The sequence below is a fragment of the Galeopterus variegatus genome, unplaced genomic scaffold, assembly GCF_000696425.1.
Source record: "Galeopterus variegatus unplaced genomic scaffold, G_variegatus-3.0.2 Scaffold7463, whole genome shotgun sequence".
Taxonomy (NCBI): Eukaryota; Metazoa; Chordata; class Mammalia; order Dermoptera; family Cynocephalidae; genus Galeopterus; species Galeopterus variegatus.
The window spans coordinates 28,146-46,626 of NW_007733574.1; the positions used below are offsets into that span (position 1 = coordinate 28,146).

Genomic DNA, 18,481 nt, shown 5'->3' on the forward strand with positions numbered 1-18,481 from the left:
TGCCGAGGGTTGCGATCCCGTTGCCGGTCCCGGTCCGGTACGGGCGCGACACTGAGGGTTGCGATCCGTTGCCAGACATGAAAAAAGACAAAAAGGAAAAAAAAAAACCGATCAAGAGAAGACATATATGGGCACAAAAAAAAGGTACCCAGATAATCATTACTGAACAAAAAGATAAATCTAAGGAAGAGTTGGTTTTTTTTCCTCCTGGAACATAAGTATAAATTTAGAAAAGGATTTTCAATGATCTGAAGACTGTTAGGGGTTAAATTTCAAGACAAATAGCATGAAAAATAATCAAATCCCTTCTCAGAATTGGAAGTTCCACATGATCTTAAGGACCAACATATCACATTCTGAAAAACAATATAAAGTTATTTGGAGTACAAACTTGAAAACAAAAGAGAAATCTCTAAAAAGAAAGGTTACCCACTGAGGAAGCTATCATATTTACTTTAAAGCAGCTAAAGCTTCTTTTTCCCAGGTATATAGGCAACCTTCCACACCATTAAATACTCCCTCCTTTTTGAAACACTTTCTTCACTTGGCTTCCAGCATACGTCTTCTAATTTTTCTTCTAGCTCACTGGTGGGTCCTTCTCAATCTTTTGCTGGTCCTTCCTCTTCTCCACTTCTTAATGTTGGGATACCCCAGGGCTCAGTCCTTTGCCATCTTCTCTTCTCTAGTTGCATTAGGTGATCTCATCCAATGTCATGGTTATTCCCTGATGACTCCCAAATTAATTTTTCCAGTCCCAAATTGTTCTCAGAAGTCCAGACTTGGATATCCAATTGCCTACACAGCATCTCAAACCTAACATGACCAAAACAGAACTCGATTCCACACTCCTCCAAACCTGTTTCTCCTCCTGTATGCTTCATCTGTGCATCTCAGATTTCATGCAGCTGTTCAGGTCAAAATCTAAAAGTCATCCTTTAGTCCTCTCTTTCCTCTTCCTCATATCCAAGCTATCAGCAGATCCTACCTTCACTACCCTCAAAATAGAACCTGAATCCAGCATCTAACCACCTCCCATCATCTGTCTCACTAGTCCAAGACTCTTACCTGGAACACTGTAGTAACCTAACTAGTCTCTCTGCTTTTCCCCTTAATCCTTTTCAGTCTAACTTTCACACTGCAGCTCCATATTTCATACAGGAAATGAAATTGTGTCGCTCCTCTTCTTGATCTCTCTTATAGCTTCCTATTTACATGGCCATGCCAGGCTACAAAGACATTCATGAAAGTCTCTGACTTTCTACCCTATTTCATTTCTTACCATTTTCCCCCCTTAATCACTATGTTTTAACTTCACTGGCCTCTCTGCTATTCCTCAAACATGCCAAGTAAGTCAACATTTTAAGGCCTTTTCGCTTGCCTTTACCTATACTCATATGCTCTTCCCCCAAATATTCACATGGGTCACATGCTTACTTCATTAGGGCCTTTGCAGATGTCACTTCCTCAGCCAGGCCTTCCCTAACCACCTTATCTATAGTAGCAACCCTCTCCACATTCTGTCCCTATTCCCTGCTTTTTCTTCAGAGCACTCAATATTATATATTTGCTTATATTGTTATTGTCTGCTTTCTCCATTGGAATGTAAACTCCATAAAAGCAGGTGCTTTGTCTTGGTCACAGCTGTATAACCAGCACACAGAATACCCAGCATACAGTAAGAAACTCAATAAATATTTATTAAATCAATCAATAAAGGAATGGATAAATGAGACTTCTAGTCTGAACACTATCCAATAATATAGTTTAGGGTTTTGTTTTCACAGGAAAAAAAGAACCACAAGAATGTGCCCTAAAAGACAAAAATAAATTCAGCTTGATTTCTCTCAAATATGAATTTTATTATAAGGGGGAGAGTTATTAAGTAGCTCTGAAGCAAACTTTTATAGCAAATTTTCAGCAAGTTATTCTAGCTTTACGAAATTTTTAAAAAGCTTCAGAATTACCTCTGAAACTAAAGTTGCAGTTAGTTTAATAAGGCCTGAACACTTAAAAGTGTATATATATGTATATACATACACACATACAAACAATATAGAGCAGTTTCATGAAATCAAACTGGTATAGACGAGAATGTCTTCATTAACCCCAAATCCTCTTCCCTTTCTTCCCTCATCAAATTGCTACCAGTGAAGGCCCAGGAAGTCACCAACTACTTAGGGCTAATAGTCGTACATGTTGTACCCTCTTAACTTGGTGCTTGTGTTGCTGTTCACAGTAAGGAAAATGGCAATATTCCCAGAGGTTTCACAGAGGCAACAGAGTATTTTGCATGTATATGTCTATGGATTAACCGCCACTGTATATTACCTGCTCTCTTCAATCAATGCAGCTCATAGTACACAAAAATGTGAAAAATCCTATCACAATACAGATGTGCCTCTTTATGTATAATTTGGTGAACGGCAGAGCCTGATGATGAAAAGGTCATTTCTCACTAGTAGACTAAAGAATCTAAACTCTGAAAAATAAGTTAGCCACTCCGAGGCTCTCCTGAGCCATGGATAGAAGGCCAGAGTACTCCTTAAGGATGGCAGTCTGTTAATGAAACAAATATGGAAACTTAAGTTGAGCCATGTGGCCTCTCTAGCAACAAGGAAGGAATTTAGTCCGATATGCTCAGTGTGTTTATGTCAACATTTGTGTAATGTTGATTGTTGTGGCTTATGCTCTCTGATCAGGGGACAGAAGAACGATGAATACTACTTCTTATGAAAAGTTTCAAGCCTTGTAACCCCTCTGAAAATAAATAGTCCAAATACCAGTTCCATTTCTTTCCCTGCAGGCACAGAAAAAGGAAAATTACTTATCAAATATTTTACTACACTCATTCTCTACTTCCTCTTCTTCTCCTAGGAAGAGTTCACAACATTCTGGAAGATGTCCACACAGCAAGAGTTAGTTCAGAGGCGCCAGGTTCATAATTGGAGCTCAGTCACTAAGTAACTTTAAAACTGGAAAGTACCCGAAATCCAAGGGCTAAACATCCCATTTATCATATTGGTAAAAAAAACTTATCTATTCATCTGAACAAAGTATTGTGAGATGGAAATGTGTCATCATTCCCATACTCTAGGATTTTAACATCTAAAATAGATAACAAAGAAGCAGACATTATTATAATACTGCCTATATTAAATATGTACACAGCAGGTGTTTCTAAAATAATGAGACAATTGTATACAGTTCTGTTAAGTCAGTCTCATTATAGTCACAATTTGTATGCATGCAACTGTACCATAAAATGAAACAATGTATGGTCACAACAGCAGGAGTCAGACTATGAAGAGTTATATCCTAGAGAGGACTGAGAGAGTAGTGCCAATAAATTCACATAAAAGTCACTGGAATGAATTCAGAAGGCAAACACATCACTTTGACTTTGTGGAGACAGAGTTAAGATTTGGAAAGAAGGAAAGATATAAATTCTCTTGATGAAATTAAGCTACATGAAGTCCCTGAACATGATGAAAGTAAATTTATTTACCCGAATGGAGCTCATGTTTATTGTCCTTTCTTCTGGGCTTTCCTTTAAAAAAACAAAAAACAAAACAAAAGAAAGGAAGTGGAGAGACATGGAGATGAAAATATTTAGTTAGCAAAAATCATTGGAAAATTAAGATGGCTCTTCACTGTCTGATTCATGTGCTAAGTTCTATTCCTACCATCACTCTTTGATTCCTTTTGAATCAACACCCACTATAACTCTCCTTATTTCTTTCTCCCTAGAAGCACAAATAAAGAGAAAATAAAATTATAGTGAATAAAGTAAGCACTATTTTGCTAATCTATGGCCTCATTTTTTTATCCTGTACTTAGCCACTGGGGTAGGGATGGAGGGTGTTAGAGAAGGCTTTTTCTGAGGAACGTGATCCTTGAATTATCCTTGAATTCAGTCTTTTATTGTTTTGGGGTTTTTTTGGCAGCTAGCCAGTACAGGGATCCGAACCCTTGACCTTGGTGTTGAACTGAGTCTTGAAGGATGAAGAGGAAGTTTGGTAAGCAGGCTGTATACATAGTAGATTCTATGAAACTCTAATTCTTCATAAAATCTCAGACCTAGGTGATCCTATCTATTCCCTGGCTTTAACTATCACCTACTGTATCTCACTGAATCTAAGGTCTATCAATTCTAAAAAACTACAATTTTTAATATCACTAAGAAAAAATTCTGCCCTTTAAACTATGCATAACACAATGCCTTTTTAACACCTAGAATTTTTATTTTATAATGATTAAAAGAATTGTTTTAGACGTAGGCAGATTTTTATCATACATCACTTTTAGAAACATAAGATGGTAGATATAAACAAAATAAATTGATGAAACTGTTTCTAAAACTTTACATTCAGAGTACAACTCTTTTGAATTACTTTTCTACTCAAGAAATGTGGTATGTCTATGTTTTTTCACACCACATCATCCTCTGTGCCACAGTGTTTGTGATGCAGCATTTCTTAAAAGAACTAAAAGCTAATGGTGTTGGGGTCCCAATTATGTAAAGCTAACCATTTTTGGCCCATGCTTCAGGAAAGTCCTTAACATGTAAGACTCACTGCCTCCCTCCTCTCTTCCCCCAAATCATTAGGTTTTTGAGGGTTAAAACAGTGCTCTGATATTGTCTCTAGATTTTTTTTCTCATGCTGCTGACATTCATTCTGCAAAGTCTAATTCTGGCAATCTGCAAATGACAACTATGTCATGATTGCTATCTGGCTGACAATGATCACAAGATGCATCCTGATCTCTGAGAAATTAGACAGTGAAAAAAAATATGTTTTTGGAATTAATGAAATATAGTACATGCTGATGAACTCCATATTATACTTATTTCCCTAGTTCCAACTTCTCTCCTGAGCACCAAGCCCCTATTCTAAACTGCCTTTTTACATTTCTTCTTGGATGTCTAGCAGGAATCTCAAACTTAAGTAGGTCAAAACAGAACTTGATTCTTAACTTGCCCTCCTCCCAAAACAAAATAACCTCTCTTGTTCTTTCATCAATATTCCTCTTATTTATAAATTGACCCACCATAAACTCAATTACTCAAGTCAAAAAACCCAAAAGTGCTTTTCTCATTCCCACTTCCAATCAAGCCATGATCAACAAGTCCTGTCTGTTCTACCTTTGCAATATATCCTCAAATCAATCTATTTCTATCCATCTCCACTGCCACCACTTGTATACAAATCACTATCAACATCTCTTGTCTAGACTCCAGCAACAGCCTCCCAGTTGGTGTCCCTGCTTTCACTTGGGTGTCCTCTCATAACCCCATCCTACACAAAAAAAGCCAAAGTGATCTTTATTAACATCAATTCAGACCGTATTACAACCCTGCTTAAAAATCTTTCACCTGTTTCCCATTGCACTCTTGAACAGACCTGTAGCATAGACAGTTCCTGCACCTCTCCAACTTTATTTCATTCTCCCCCTTGTTCCTTAAATGCTAATCCTCACTGGCTTTACTTATTTTCCTTGAATTCCTTGAGCCACTGTACTGTTCCCACTTCTGGGAATGCTTCCCCACCACCTATTTCCAAGCTGACTCATTCTCATCTTTTAGATGAAATTTCAGATCAAATGTCACCTCCTTAAAAAGGCCTTCCTAGGGCTGGCTGGTTAGCTCAGTTGGTTAGAGCGTGGTGTTATAACACCAAGGTCAAGGGTTCCAATCTCCTTACTGCTCAGCCACCAAAAAAAAAAAAGAAAAAAAGATGGCCTTCCTGACCACTCATCCCTTACAACTCCCCAGTCACTCTCTCACACTCCACCCTGTTTATTTCCTTTCTAGCATTTATCAAAATTTAAAATCATGTTTATTACTTGTTTATTGTTTGCCCTCAAAATGTAAACTCTATTTGGGCAGAGATGGTATCCATCTTTTTCAGCACTGTATTCCCAGTGTCAGGAGGAAAGGGGGCACCAAATAAATATTTGCTGAATGAATAAACAAATAAACAAACTAGTTATTAATTCAAAGGCAATTTATGATAAAACAGAGCTTCGGAATTTCCTGAAATGTAGGCTCTACACATATTCAAAATACTTTAACTTATCAAGTGAGCTGAGCTCTTTGATACTGAGAACTGACTGACAAAATTAAATTTTACTAAATTATCTCGAAAGAATCTGGCCAATTTGAAACATTGACAGTGTAATAATTCAGTAAAAGTAAAATTGCCAGAATTAAGTCATACTACCATGGTATCAGAGGTTATTTGTACCACCTCAAGAGTAAGATAACATAGATAGTGATTAGTGAGTTGGTGACAGGGGCCCAAAAGGCACTCTTTTAAAAGGAAGATTAACATATTAAAGCCTAGTATTTTCTAAACCATATAGAAACAACATCAATTACAAAAATGGAAGCGTCACATCTTGACAAACGTGCTCTATGCTGCTAGAATTTAACCTTCTAGAACCAACCTTCCTTAAACATTTTAAAAGCCATTTTCTGATTTAAAAGAAAATAACTCCTGATCCTTCAAAAAAAGATTGCTTACCTGTGTTCAAGTTGATAATATCTAGTATCTTAGAGACTGAGTCTTACAACTAAGTCTCTCTCTCTCTTCCTAGGAGAAAAAAAAGAACTGACTTATGAAAATCAGTTCTATTCTACCTATGATTCATTACATGCTTTTCCAACTAAGAACTGTAGAAGATGCAACTGAGTATGGAGAAATGGACACCCATTCACTGCTGGTGGGAATGTAAATTTGGTATAACTTCTACTGAAAGCAATTCGACAATACCAAACAAAATTTAAAAGATACACCCTTTGAAAGTAATTCCACTTTGAGTCATTTTATCCAACAGATACAACTGTATATGTGTGAAATGATGAATATGATTCAAAAATATTCATTAGAGTATAATTTAATAAAATTAGAAACAACTTAAATGCTCAATAATATGGGACTGCTTAACTTACTTTAGATCCATGCAATAGACACACAAAAAGAATGAGGCAGACATACAAAAAGAATGAGGCAACCCTTATGTACTAGTATAAAACAAAAGCCAAGACATTAAGTCAAAAAATCAAGAGGCAAAAATAGTCTGCATAGTGTTGAAAAAGATAATTTACCCAGAAATGTACAGTATGTCTCTGGAAGGATAGTCAAACTGCTAAGAGTGGTTGTTTCTGGAGAGGGGAACTAGTAACCAGGGAATATGGTTGGGAAGATTATTTTAAAAACCCACCAATCTGCATTCTGTCTCGGATTTACCTATTCTGCATATTTCACATAAATGGAATCATACAATAAATGATCTTTTGTGTCTGGCTTCTTTCATTTAGCATAATGCTTTTGAGGTTCATTTACATTGCAGCATGTATCAGTACTTCATTTCTTTTTATAGATGAAAAATATTCCATTCTATGAATATATCATAATTTGTTTATCCATTTATCAGGTGATGAACATTTGGGCTGTTTTCACCTTTTGGCTATTACAAATACTGCTGTTATCAACATGCATGTACATATACTTTTTGAGCACCTGTTTTCGATTTTTCTGAGTATATACTTAGAAATGGAATTGCAGGGTCAGATGACAAATTCCGTTTAACTTTTTGAGGAACTACCAAACACCTCCAGATTATTTTGAAGCAAATCACAAATATAATTTCATTTCATGGAAACTTTCTTTAAAATTAAATACTCTTCAGTACTTTTTCAACTTTTCTATATGTACATGTACCAACTACTCAAAAAAAATGTTTTTAAAATTTTTACTAAGTAAAAATCACTTTACAGGAATAGGACCTTAACATCATTAAACAATATCTATTAGAGTAAGAGACAAAGTATGCATCATGAAACTGATTACATATATACATCCAAGAACATCCCAAATCATCTAATAAAACAGCTACAGCAAGAGATGATTACAGATAGAGATGCTGGAGACAGACTACAGAGAGAAAACTTTTAAAGCAGGATACCTCTACGGGCCGAGCCCGTGGTGCACTCGGGAGAGTGCGGCGCTGGGAGCGCAGCGACGCTCCTGCCGCGGGTTCGGATCCTATATAGGAATGGCCGGTGCGCTCACTGGCTGAGCGCGGTGTGGGCGACACCACACCAAGGGTTGCGATCCCCTTACCGGTCACGAAAAAGACAAAAAAAAAAACCTGAGCTGCACAAAAAGCCTTCCCTAGGGAATCAGCAGCAAAGCAACAATTTGGGCCGGCCCGTGGCTCATTCGGGAGAGTGCGGTGCTGATAACACCAAGGCCCCGGGTTCGGATCCCATATAGGGATGGCCGGTTAGCTCATTAGGTGAGCATGGTGCTGACAATATCAAGCCAAGGGTTAAGATCCCCTTACTGATCATCTTAAAAAAAAAAAAAAAAAAAAAAAAAAAAAAAAAAGCAGGATACCTCAACCTCAATACTACTGACATTTTGGGCCAGATAACTGTTGTAGAGCTCTGTCTTCTACATTGTAGGATGTTTCATAACATCTCTGGTCTCACCCACTAGATGTCAGTACTCCCATTATCCAACTTGTTACAACCAAAAATGTCTCCAGACATTGCCAAATATGTTGGGGAAGAAGGACTGCCCTCAGTTGTGAACTACTGCTTTAAAGTACTGGGAAACAATGACTATAAATCAGAAATTATCATAAAGTATCCTTGAATTATTATATAACTCAATGGTAAAACAGGATTTTTTAATAAAAATAATTCTCATGTAATTTTTCACATTAATGAATAATGATAACAGCTAACATTATCCAAGCAATTACTATATGCCAAAGGTATTGAGATTCACATGCATCATGAAATTTAAACTTTGTAACAACCCAGTCAGGTAGGTTAGTATTATCATTCCAATTTAACAGACAAGGTAATTAAAGCCCAAAGAGTTTAACTAACTTGACAAAGGTCACACAGTTACGAAGCAACAGAGCCAGGATCTGAGCCAAACAATCACTTCTAAGTTCTTAATCACAACACTGACTTTAATTTCCAGTAATGGCAGACCAGGTCATTAGTATCAACCCTTCCACTGAGGACAACTAAAAGAGGGACAATTTTTTAAAAAATCTTAAAAACCATCAAAATAAAGGCGAGTTTTTCTTTAGAGAGAATATTTCAGCTAATAAATAAAGAAGAAATTACAGAATATCACCATTTTGACACATTTATGAAATACAGGATCTAAGGCAATGACCATCAAATGCCTACTAACAACATTAAAGAGAGACAACCAGACATTATGTTGCTTATGATGGGAATATATAACACTATCTATGGAGCCTTTTTGCCAAACAAACAAACAAAAACCTAATAAAAATCTTAAAAGATCCTGAATCTGATCAAACCCTTAGATTTAACTACCAATTTACAGAAAATAGCAGGGACAAAGGAATGTGCAAAATGATATGACAGGGATACAAACTGCAAAATCCAGACTACAAAAAACTCTATAGGACAAACAACCTGTAAATAAACAAATATAACAAATAAATAAAATGCTAGGAAAATTAAAAAGAAGAGGGAACCCAGAAATTTAAAAAGATTCAAGAGACATGCCCAATGACTATGATGATAGGACACCATTTAGATCCCGATCCAAACTAAAAAACATTGATGAAACAACTGGGGAAGTCTGAACACTAGTATATTTGAAGATACTGAGGAAGTGTTACTTTTTTAGGTGTGATAATGATATTTTGGTTGTTTAAAAAGTGCCCACATGGGCCGACCCCGTAGCGCACTCGGGAGAGTGCAGCGCTGGGAGCGCAGCGACGCTCCTGCCGCGGGTTCGGATCCTATATAGGAATGGCCGGTGCACTCACTGGCTGAGCGTGGTGCGGGCGACACCAAACCAAGGGTTGCGACCCCCTTACCGGTCACGAATAAGACAAAAAAAAAAAAGTGCCCACATGGAGTTTCACTACCAGATGAGATATGAGGAGCTCTGTGCATCTATTCTCCAGCAAAATGGACAAAGTTGGCAAAAAGAAATTTTAAAACCTCAGCACTTAAAGTTTCTGAAAATTTTCCTAGGGGCTTATAGCAAATATAAAAACCTTTACTTAAGAAAATCTACTAATACTTGATAAGAACAGCAAGTGTCTGTGAGAATATATAACATGACAGTGGTTTTAACAGAGCCCCAGGACCTGCTCCTTCCTGATGAGTGGCCAACGGTTTACAGCTCCCTTCCTCCACCCAGTCCCCACTCATAGGACAGAGGCTCTATCCCAGCTGCAGTAGGCCAAGAATACTTGGGCCCTGACCACATTTGCTCGCTCATCGGCAGAGATTCCATGCTGGGAAAGGCAAGCCAAGAAGCACAGAAGCTACTTCCCTGCCTAGTGCACAGTGTTGTGGCTCAGAGACTTTTCTAAGGGAAGCAGTCCATAAGAAAAGAGAGCTGCAAAGCTCTCCCCCAAAGGAACTGACTTTATTTGAAACAAAGCATGGGTTAGTCCAAGCCTAAAGGTGCTCTAGAAAACAATAGCTCCCTAATTAAGAAGCTAAACCACAGGTAAGGTAGCTCATCAGAGAACCAGGGAAAGAGATAGCTAAAAAGAGCCCTTTTAGGGACAGAACAAACCTCAAAGACTGGCCTCAAAAATTACCCTTGCCTAAATTTAATTGGATCAGACTGCTGAGCAACTTATGCCCAGGGCATTGTCAAAAATAATACAGCAATTGCCCAGTAATATGTGGAGCCTAATGAGCAGGTTGTAATACCAAACGAAGCAAACACCTTAACAGATTAGGCAATGAGACAGTCAAAAAGAGCTCTTTTAAAACCACTGTCATCCCAAGGTGACTGTGCACATACCCAAGACTGATGACAATAGGATGAAACTAGAAATCAATAACAAAGAAATTGGGGAAATTCAATGTGTAGAAATTAAACGACACATTCCGAAATAATCAATTGGTCAAAGAAGAAATTAAAAAACTGAGAAAACATTTTGAGATAATTTTGTAGCAGTAAACACCTATTTTTTTTTTATAAAAAGGAGGATCTCAATTCAATAATCTAACCTACTGCCTTAGGAAACTAGAAAAAGAGCAAACTAAACCCAAAGCAAGAAGGAAGTAAATAATAAAGATCACAGCAGAAATAAATGAAATACACAATATAAAAGCAATAGAGAGTCCCACACTTCCTGATTTCAAAACTTACTACTACAAAGTTACATTAATCAAAATGGTGTAGTACTGGCATAAAGACACATAGACCAATGAAATAGAATAGGGAGCCTAGAAACATACCCTCATGTATGTGGTCAAATGATCTTTCAATAAAGGTGTGAAGACCACTCAACAGGAAAAGGACAAGTCTCTTCAGCAAACAGTGTTAGGAAAACTGGATGTCCATATGCAGAAGAATGAAGTTGGACCCATACTTGACACCATATACAAAAATGTATTCAAAATGGATAACAAACCTAAATGGAAGATCTAAAACTATAAAACTCTTAGAAGAAAACAGAAAAAAAAACTTCATGACACTGGATTTGGCAATGATTTCTTGGATATGACACCAAAAGCACAGGAAACAAAAGAAAAAACAGATAAATTGGACTTCATCAAATGAAAAACTTCTGTGCATCAAATGACACTATCAGTTTCACTACCTAGTTACCTCTTATAAATGACATCATACAGTATTTGTCCTTTTGTGAACGGCTTATTTCACTTAGCATATCTTCGAGGTTCATCCATGTTATAGCATGTGGTCAGAATGTCCTTCATTTTTAAGGCTGAATAATATTCCATAATATGTATATACTACATTTTGTTTATCTGTTCATCTGTGTATGAACATTTGGGTTGTTTATGACTTTTGGCTACTGTGAATAATGCTGCTGTGAACATAGGTGTACAGATATCTATTCAAGTCCCTGCTTCCAATTCTTTTAGGTATATGAGGGTATGTCAAAAAATTCAAGGAAAGATTGGTATTATCTTTCAATTCTATTTTTTCCACAAACTTTTGAAGTACCCTAGTATATCCAGAATCATGTAATAATCATCTTCTTAATTTTTTGAGGAACCTCCATGCTGCTTTCCATAGCAGCTATACCATTTTACACCCCCGCCAATAGTGTACAAGGATTCCAATTTCTCCACATCCTTGGCAACACCTGTTTTGTTGATAGAAGCCATCCTACTGGGTGTGAGGTGGTATCTCATTGTGGTTTTACAAGATGAAAAGAATTCTGTGGATGGACAGTGGTAATGGTAACACAACAATGTGAATGTACTAATTAATGCCACCAAACTGTACACTTAAAGATGGTTAAGATGTTAAATTTTATGCTGTGCATATTTACCATAATTAAAATTAATAATTTTAGAAGAAAACAGTAGAAAAGATCAATGAAACCAAAAGTTAGTTCTTAAAAATATCAACATTGACAAACACTTAACTATACTGAATAAGCAAAAAAAGGAGAAGATTCAAATTACTAAAATCAGGAATAAAAATGGGAGAAATTACTACTGATCTTATAGAAACAAAGCTTGTGAAGTATGCTAACAAATTAGATGACTTAGATGAAATGAACAAATTCTAGAAAAACCACTATCTGTCGAGAGAAACATAAGAAGAAACAGAATATTCAAATAGACTTACAACAAGAAAGAGAATGAATTAGTAATTTCGAAACTTCCCATTAAAAAAGCCCATGACCAGATGGCTTCACTGGCAAATTCTTTTTTTTTTTTTTTTTTAAAGACGACCGGTAAGGGGATCTTAACCCTTGACTTGGTGTTGTCAGCACCACGCTCACCCAGTGAGCAAACCGGCCATCCCTATATGGGATCTGAACCCGTGGCCTTGGTGTTATCAGCACCGCACTCTCCTGAGTGAGCCACGGGCCGGCCCATTCACTGGCAAATTCTATCAAATATTTAAATTAATGTCAATCCTTCACAAAGTGGAAGAGAAGAGAGCACTTCCTAACTCATTCCATGAAGCCAGTACTAACCTGAAACCAAAACCAAAGACGTCAAAAGGAAAAACCAATATCCTTTTGAATATAGTCACAAAAATCGTCCATAAACTACTAACAAAATCCAGCAACATGTAAAAAAAACTGTTCTCCATGACCAAGTGGGATTTATCCCAAGACTGCAGGGTTGCATAAATAACTGAACATCAACTAATATACCTTATCAGTACAACGAAGGACAAAAACCACAGGATCATGTTCGTAGATGCAGAAAAAGCATTTGAGAAACTGTAACACCCATTCACAATAAAAACATTCAACAAACTAGAAACAGAAGGGACGTTCCTTAACCTGATAAAGTGCACTCATGGAAACCCTTAATGTCATACTGGTGACAAACTGAAATGTTTCCCTCTACGATCAAGTGACTGTTCTTTCTATTTATTTATTTATTTTAAGTTTATTTATTTTTTGGCAGCTGGCCAGTAAGGGCATCTGAACCTGTGACCTTGGTGTTATAAGGCTGCACTCTAACAAACTGGGCTAACCACCCAAGCCAACTGACCATTTTTGCCACTTTTCTTCAACATTGTGCCTGAGGTTCTAGGCAGTACAATTAAGCAAGACAAAGAAAAGGCATCCAGATTTGAAAGAAAGAAATATAACTATCTCTATTTGCAGAAAACATAATCTTGTGTATAGAAAATCCTAAGAAATCCACTAAAAAGCTATAAACTAACGAATTCAACAAGACTACAGGATATAAGATCAACAGACACAAATCAATTGCATTTCTGCAAAGCAGCAATAAGCAATCTGAAAATGAAATTAAAAAAACAATTCCAGTTACAATAACGTCAAGAAGAAATACTTAGGAATGAATTTAACAAAAGAAGTGCAAAACTTATACTCTGAAAGCTATTAAAACATTATTGAAAAAAACTAAAGAGGACTTAAATAAAACGCAAAGACATCCAATGTTCATGCATTGGAAAACTTAATATTGTTAGGATGGCAATACCCAAATTGACCTATAGATTCAAGGCCTTACCTACCAGAGTACCAGCTGGATTCTTTGTAGAAACTGACAAGCTGATTCTAAAATTCATATGGAATTTCAAGAGACCAAGAATAGCCAAAACAATCTTGAAGAAGAACAAAGTTGGAGGACTCGTACTTCCCAATTTCAAAGCTTACTACAAAGCTACGCTAATCAAAACAGTGTTATATACTGACATAAGGACAGACATGTAGATCAATGGAAGAGAATCAAGAGTCCATAAATAAACCCATACATCTATGGTCAACTGAATTTCAACAAGGGTGCCAAGACAGTTCAATGGGGAAAGAATAGCCTTTTCAACAGATGGTGCTAGGACAATTGAATAGCCACACACATACACAAAACACAGGAGTAAATCTTCGTCACCTTGGGTTAGGCAGTGATTTCTTAGCTTTGACAACCAACGCACAAGCAATAAAAATTTATAAATTGAACTTCATCAAAATTAAAAACTTTTGTTAATTAAAAGACAGCAACATTTAAGTGAAAAGACAACCCACAGAATAGGAGAAAGCTTTCATAAATCATGTATTAGGTGAGGGACTTGGATCTAGAATATAGAAAGAACTCTTACAACTCAAAAATAAAAATTATTACAACTTAAAAAAAAGGGAAAGATGTTGAACATCAATAACTATCATGGAAATGCAAATCAATATCACAATGAAATACCACTTCACACCTCTAGGATAGCTAGAATAAAAAAAAAACCAAAAAACAGATAACGAGTGCTGGGAAAGATGTGTAGAAAATGGAACCCTCACACACTGCTGATAGGAATGTAAAATGGTGCAGCTACTTCAGAAAACAATCTGGAGATTCTTCCAATGGTTAAACATATGACCCAATATTCCCACTTCTTTTTTTTTTTTTCCCCCCTTTTTTTGTCTTTTTTCGTGTCTGGCAACGGATCGCAACCCTCAGTGTCGCGCCCGTACCGGACCAGGACCGGCAACGGGATCGCAACCCTTGGTGTTGCGCCCGCACCTCGCTCAGCCAGTGAGCGGGAACCGGTCTGTATGTGGGATCCAAACCCTCGGCAGGAGCGCCACTGCGCTCCCAAGTGGCGCAGTGCGCCACTGGGCCGGCCCCCAATATTCCCACTTCTAAGTATGTATACCCAAGAGAAATAAAAACATATGTCCACAACCTTGTAAACCAATGTTTATTCATAACAAATGAAAAGTGGAAATAATCTAAAAGTCCATCAACTGATGAATGGATAAAAAAAAAGTCACATCCATACAAAGGAATATTATTTGGCAGTAAAAACAAATGAAGTACTGATACATGCCATAATATAGGAGAACCTTGAAAACATTATGCTAAGTTAAAAAAGCCAGTCACGAAGGACCACATATCATATGACTCCATTTATATGAAACTTCTAGAATAGGCAAATATATAGAAATATAAAGTAGATTAGTGTTTGCCAAGGGCTATCGCAGGAAAGACTGGGTTGCAATAGCTAAGGGGTGTAGGGTTTCTTTTGGGGATAATAAAAATGTTCTAAAATTGAAGCTGGCTAGTTAGCTCAGCTGGTTAGAGCGCAGCCTAATAACTCCAAGGTCACAGGTTCGGATTCCTGTATTGGCCAGCTAGAAAAAAAAAAAGATGAAAAATGTTCTAAAATTGATTGTGGTAATGGATGCACAGCTCTATAACTATACAGTTCAAGCCATTGAACTGTATCGTTAAATGGATGAATTGTATCATATTTGAATAATATCTTAATAAAGCTGTTGGGAAAAAAGAGACATAAAAAGTTTTCTTAAAGTGTCATATCTTTTAGAGGTATACAATGAAACATTTACAGTAAAATTATATAACATTTAGTATTTGCTTCAAAATAATTTTGGGGGGAGGGTATAAAACTGGTTGGGAGTAGAGATCAAGCTGTGTAGTAAAGAACTAATGCTATGGTAAAGAATTATGAAGCCAAAATCTAGAAGATGAGAACCCAAATAGGTAAATCTAAAACTCAAAACCACTTTTGGCCTAAGGGAACTTGCCAATCCAGAGAAATCAGCTGCAAAACTGAGCTGCACTTCCACAGCCTCACAGGGCTAAGGTGACTAAAGCCAAAGCACAGGGATTGCCAAAAGTGAGAACTCTTATAAACCATGCCCCACTTAAACCGGAAACCCAAAGGGCTACACCTTCAAGGAAAGAATTAACAAGTAAATTAGTACTCTCGCAAGCTTGCAGTCTGCGTCCTATGGTCTGGGGAATCTGGGGCAAAGAACCTGGATTAGGGTAGTCTCAGACAAAGAGCATCCTTAGGTACCTGGGAGAAGCAAATGAAAGTCCTCTGTGCACGAAGATATCAGTTCAGTGCTCAAATTATTTTTACAAAATAATATTCAAAGTGTCCAGTACATGGTCAAACATAATCAGGCACACAGAGAAACTAAGCAGCATGAGGAAAAAGGAGACAACAAAAAGAGACACACAAAAACTTTAGATATTGGAATTAGATACAGATCATAAAACAATGTTTACTAAGTTTAAAGAAAGGAAACACTGGATGGGAAAAGCAAAAGCAATAAAAATGTCTAACTCAAGGCAGAAGAAGAGAAAATATGGAGGAGACAAGAACGGAAATGAGATTTTCATAGTTCAGAATTTGGAATCATGTAAATATTTTACATACTTCAAAAATAAAATTAAATCTAAAAAAAAGCAATCTCCAAAACACGAAAAACTGAAACAAAGGTACCTAACTACATGTAAAATGTAGTATTTGCACTGTATATTTTTAAAAGGATTTAGTCCAGGGGGGAAAAAGTGAAAACATTTAAAACTTCATCTAGTAGTTTCATATTAGTAGTAATATTAAAATTTTTAATTTGAAACAGATTTTTGTATATGATAAATTAAGCAAACTATTATGAAGTCAAGAAAAGAGAAAAAGACAAAACATAATATCAGAAAACCTCTAAACTATACAACCTCTGAAATTCTATGTGGTTAAAAAATATAATTTTTATCCAAATATTAAAATCAATATGTTTTTGAAGGCCTACTTAACTACTTTTTCACCATCTGGTCCTTGACTATATTTCAAAACATCATCTCCTACCATGATATAGTCTAGCCTAGAGGCTCTCAACACTTATTGTTGTCACCCAAGAGTTACTAAATCGGGTCTCAGAGCAGTAGCAAACAAGGATATACACTTTTAAAAAGCACCTGGGGTAATTCTGCAGCTCAGTCAGTGTAGTGTCACTGATCTATCCCTACAAAGCTATTTCAAGTGCCTCAAATATGGCAGGTTCTAACACGGGGGTCAGCTAACCACAGCCCACAGCCCAAATCCAGCCCCACACCTGTTTTTGTAAATAAACTTTTACTGGAACACAGCTATGCCCATTTGTTTACACGTTGTCTAGGGCTGCTTTCACGCTACAATGGCAAAGATGAGTAGTAATAACAGAGACCACATGGCCTGAAAAACCTAAAATACTTACAATCTGGCCCTCTATAGAAAAAGTTCTAACTATCTGTGCTCTGCATCTTTGCGCTTTTCCTCAAATTGTGCTCCTATCTTGGCAAACTCATATTCGTCCTTCAAACTTCTGATTAGCATCACTTCTAAAAACCTGAACTTAGCATCCCTTCATAGTTATTCATTATCCTCTGTACTTTCCATATTATATTACTCATCATTATTTATTCTAAGGTGTCTGTTTAATGACTGCCTCTCTGAATAGACTGTGAGCTCCATGAGGGCAACACCCAGATGTGTCTTGTTCACTACAGTGTCTGGCTCATTGTATGCATTTATTAAACATTTATTCAATGAATATCTCCCTAACCCTGCACATTTATTTTTCATTTTCTTAGATTTCTCAATGTTCCAGCCTGTTAACGGAATTCTGAATCCAAATTCTTTCAGAGTATTTGTAATCCCACCCTGTTGTATTCCATGCATTTGAGCTCTTCTTCAAGTCACCAATAATGTCGAAAACAGGGCCAAGGATAAAGTCCTGAGAAGACCCCCCTTTCCCACCCACCTGCACATTGATATCAATCTATTAAATCAGCAGTCCTCGGCTAAGACTCTAATTATAACATTATCTAATATATATTTTCCATCTTGTCTAGAGGGATTTTAAAAGAGCTTCCACTTCTACAAAGCATTTACTTATCTGGCACCATCTCTACCCAAGCAGAACTGAACTAATCACTCCCCCATCTTTCTCACCACTGTACCTTTTCTTACTTCATCACACTGTATTGTAGTAATTTGTTTAGGAATCTGTCTGCTACAAGCCCAAGCTATCTTAGAGGATAGAGGCTTAAGTGAACTGAATCCCCAGAGCCTAGCACAGGATCAAAATTTAGTTTGTACTTTAAAAAACAATTCTTGCAATTCAGATGCACTAAATTTATGTCATTTCCTGTTTCTGTCATCAACAGTATTACTATATAATTACTGTATATTACTGTATAATTACTATTTAT

At 36.7% G+C, this 18,481-nt stretch overlaps 1 protein-coding gene across 1 annotated transcript in view; it reads right to left on the minus strand.

Annotated features, from left to right (window-relative positions):
- Positions 1-2,695: 2,695 nt before the first annotated feature.
- CENPI (centromere protein I) overlaps positions 2,696-18,481 on the minus strand; it is a 61,717-nt gene continuing 45,931 nt past the window's right edge. Inside the window, exons 19-20 of the mRNA XM_008591982.1 lie at positions 3,506-3,547; positions 2,696-2,797 (exon numbers count right to left, since the gene is read on the minus strand). Of these exons, the coding sequence (XP_008590204.1) occupies positions 2,696-2,797; positions 3,506-3,547 (144 nt within the window). The remainder of the gene's footprint in view (positions 2,798-3,505; positions 3,548-18,481) is intronic.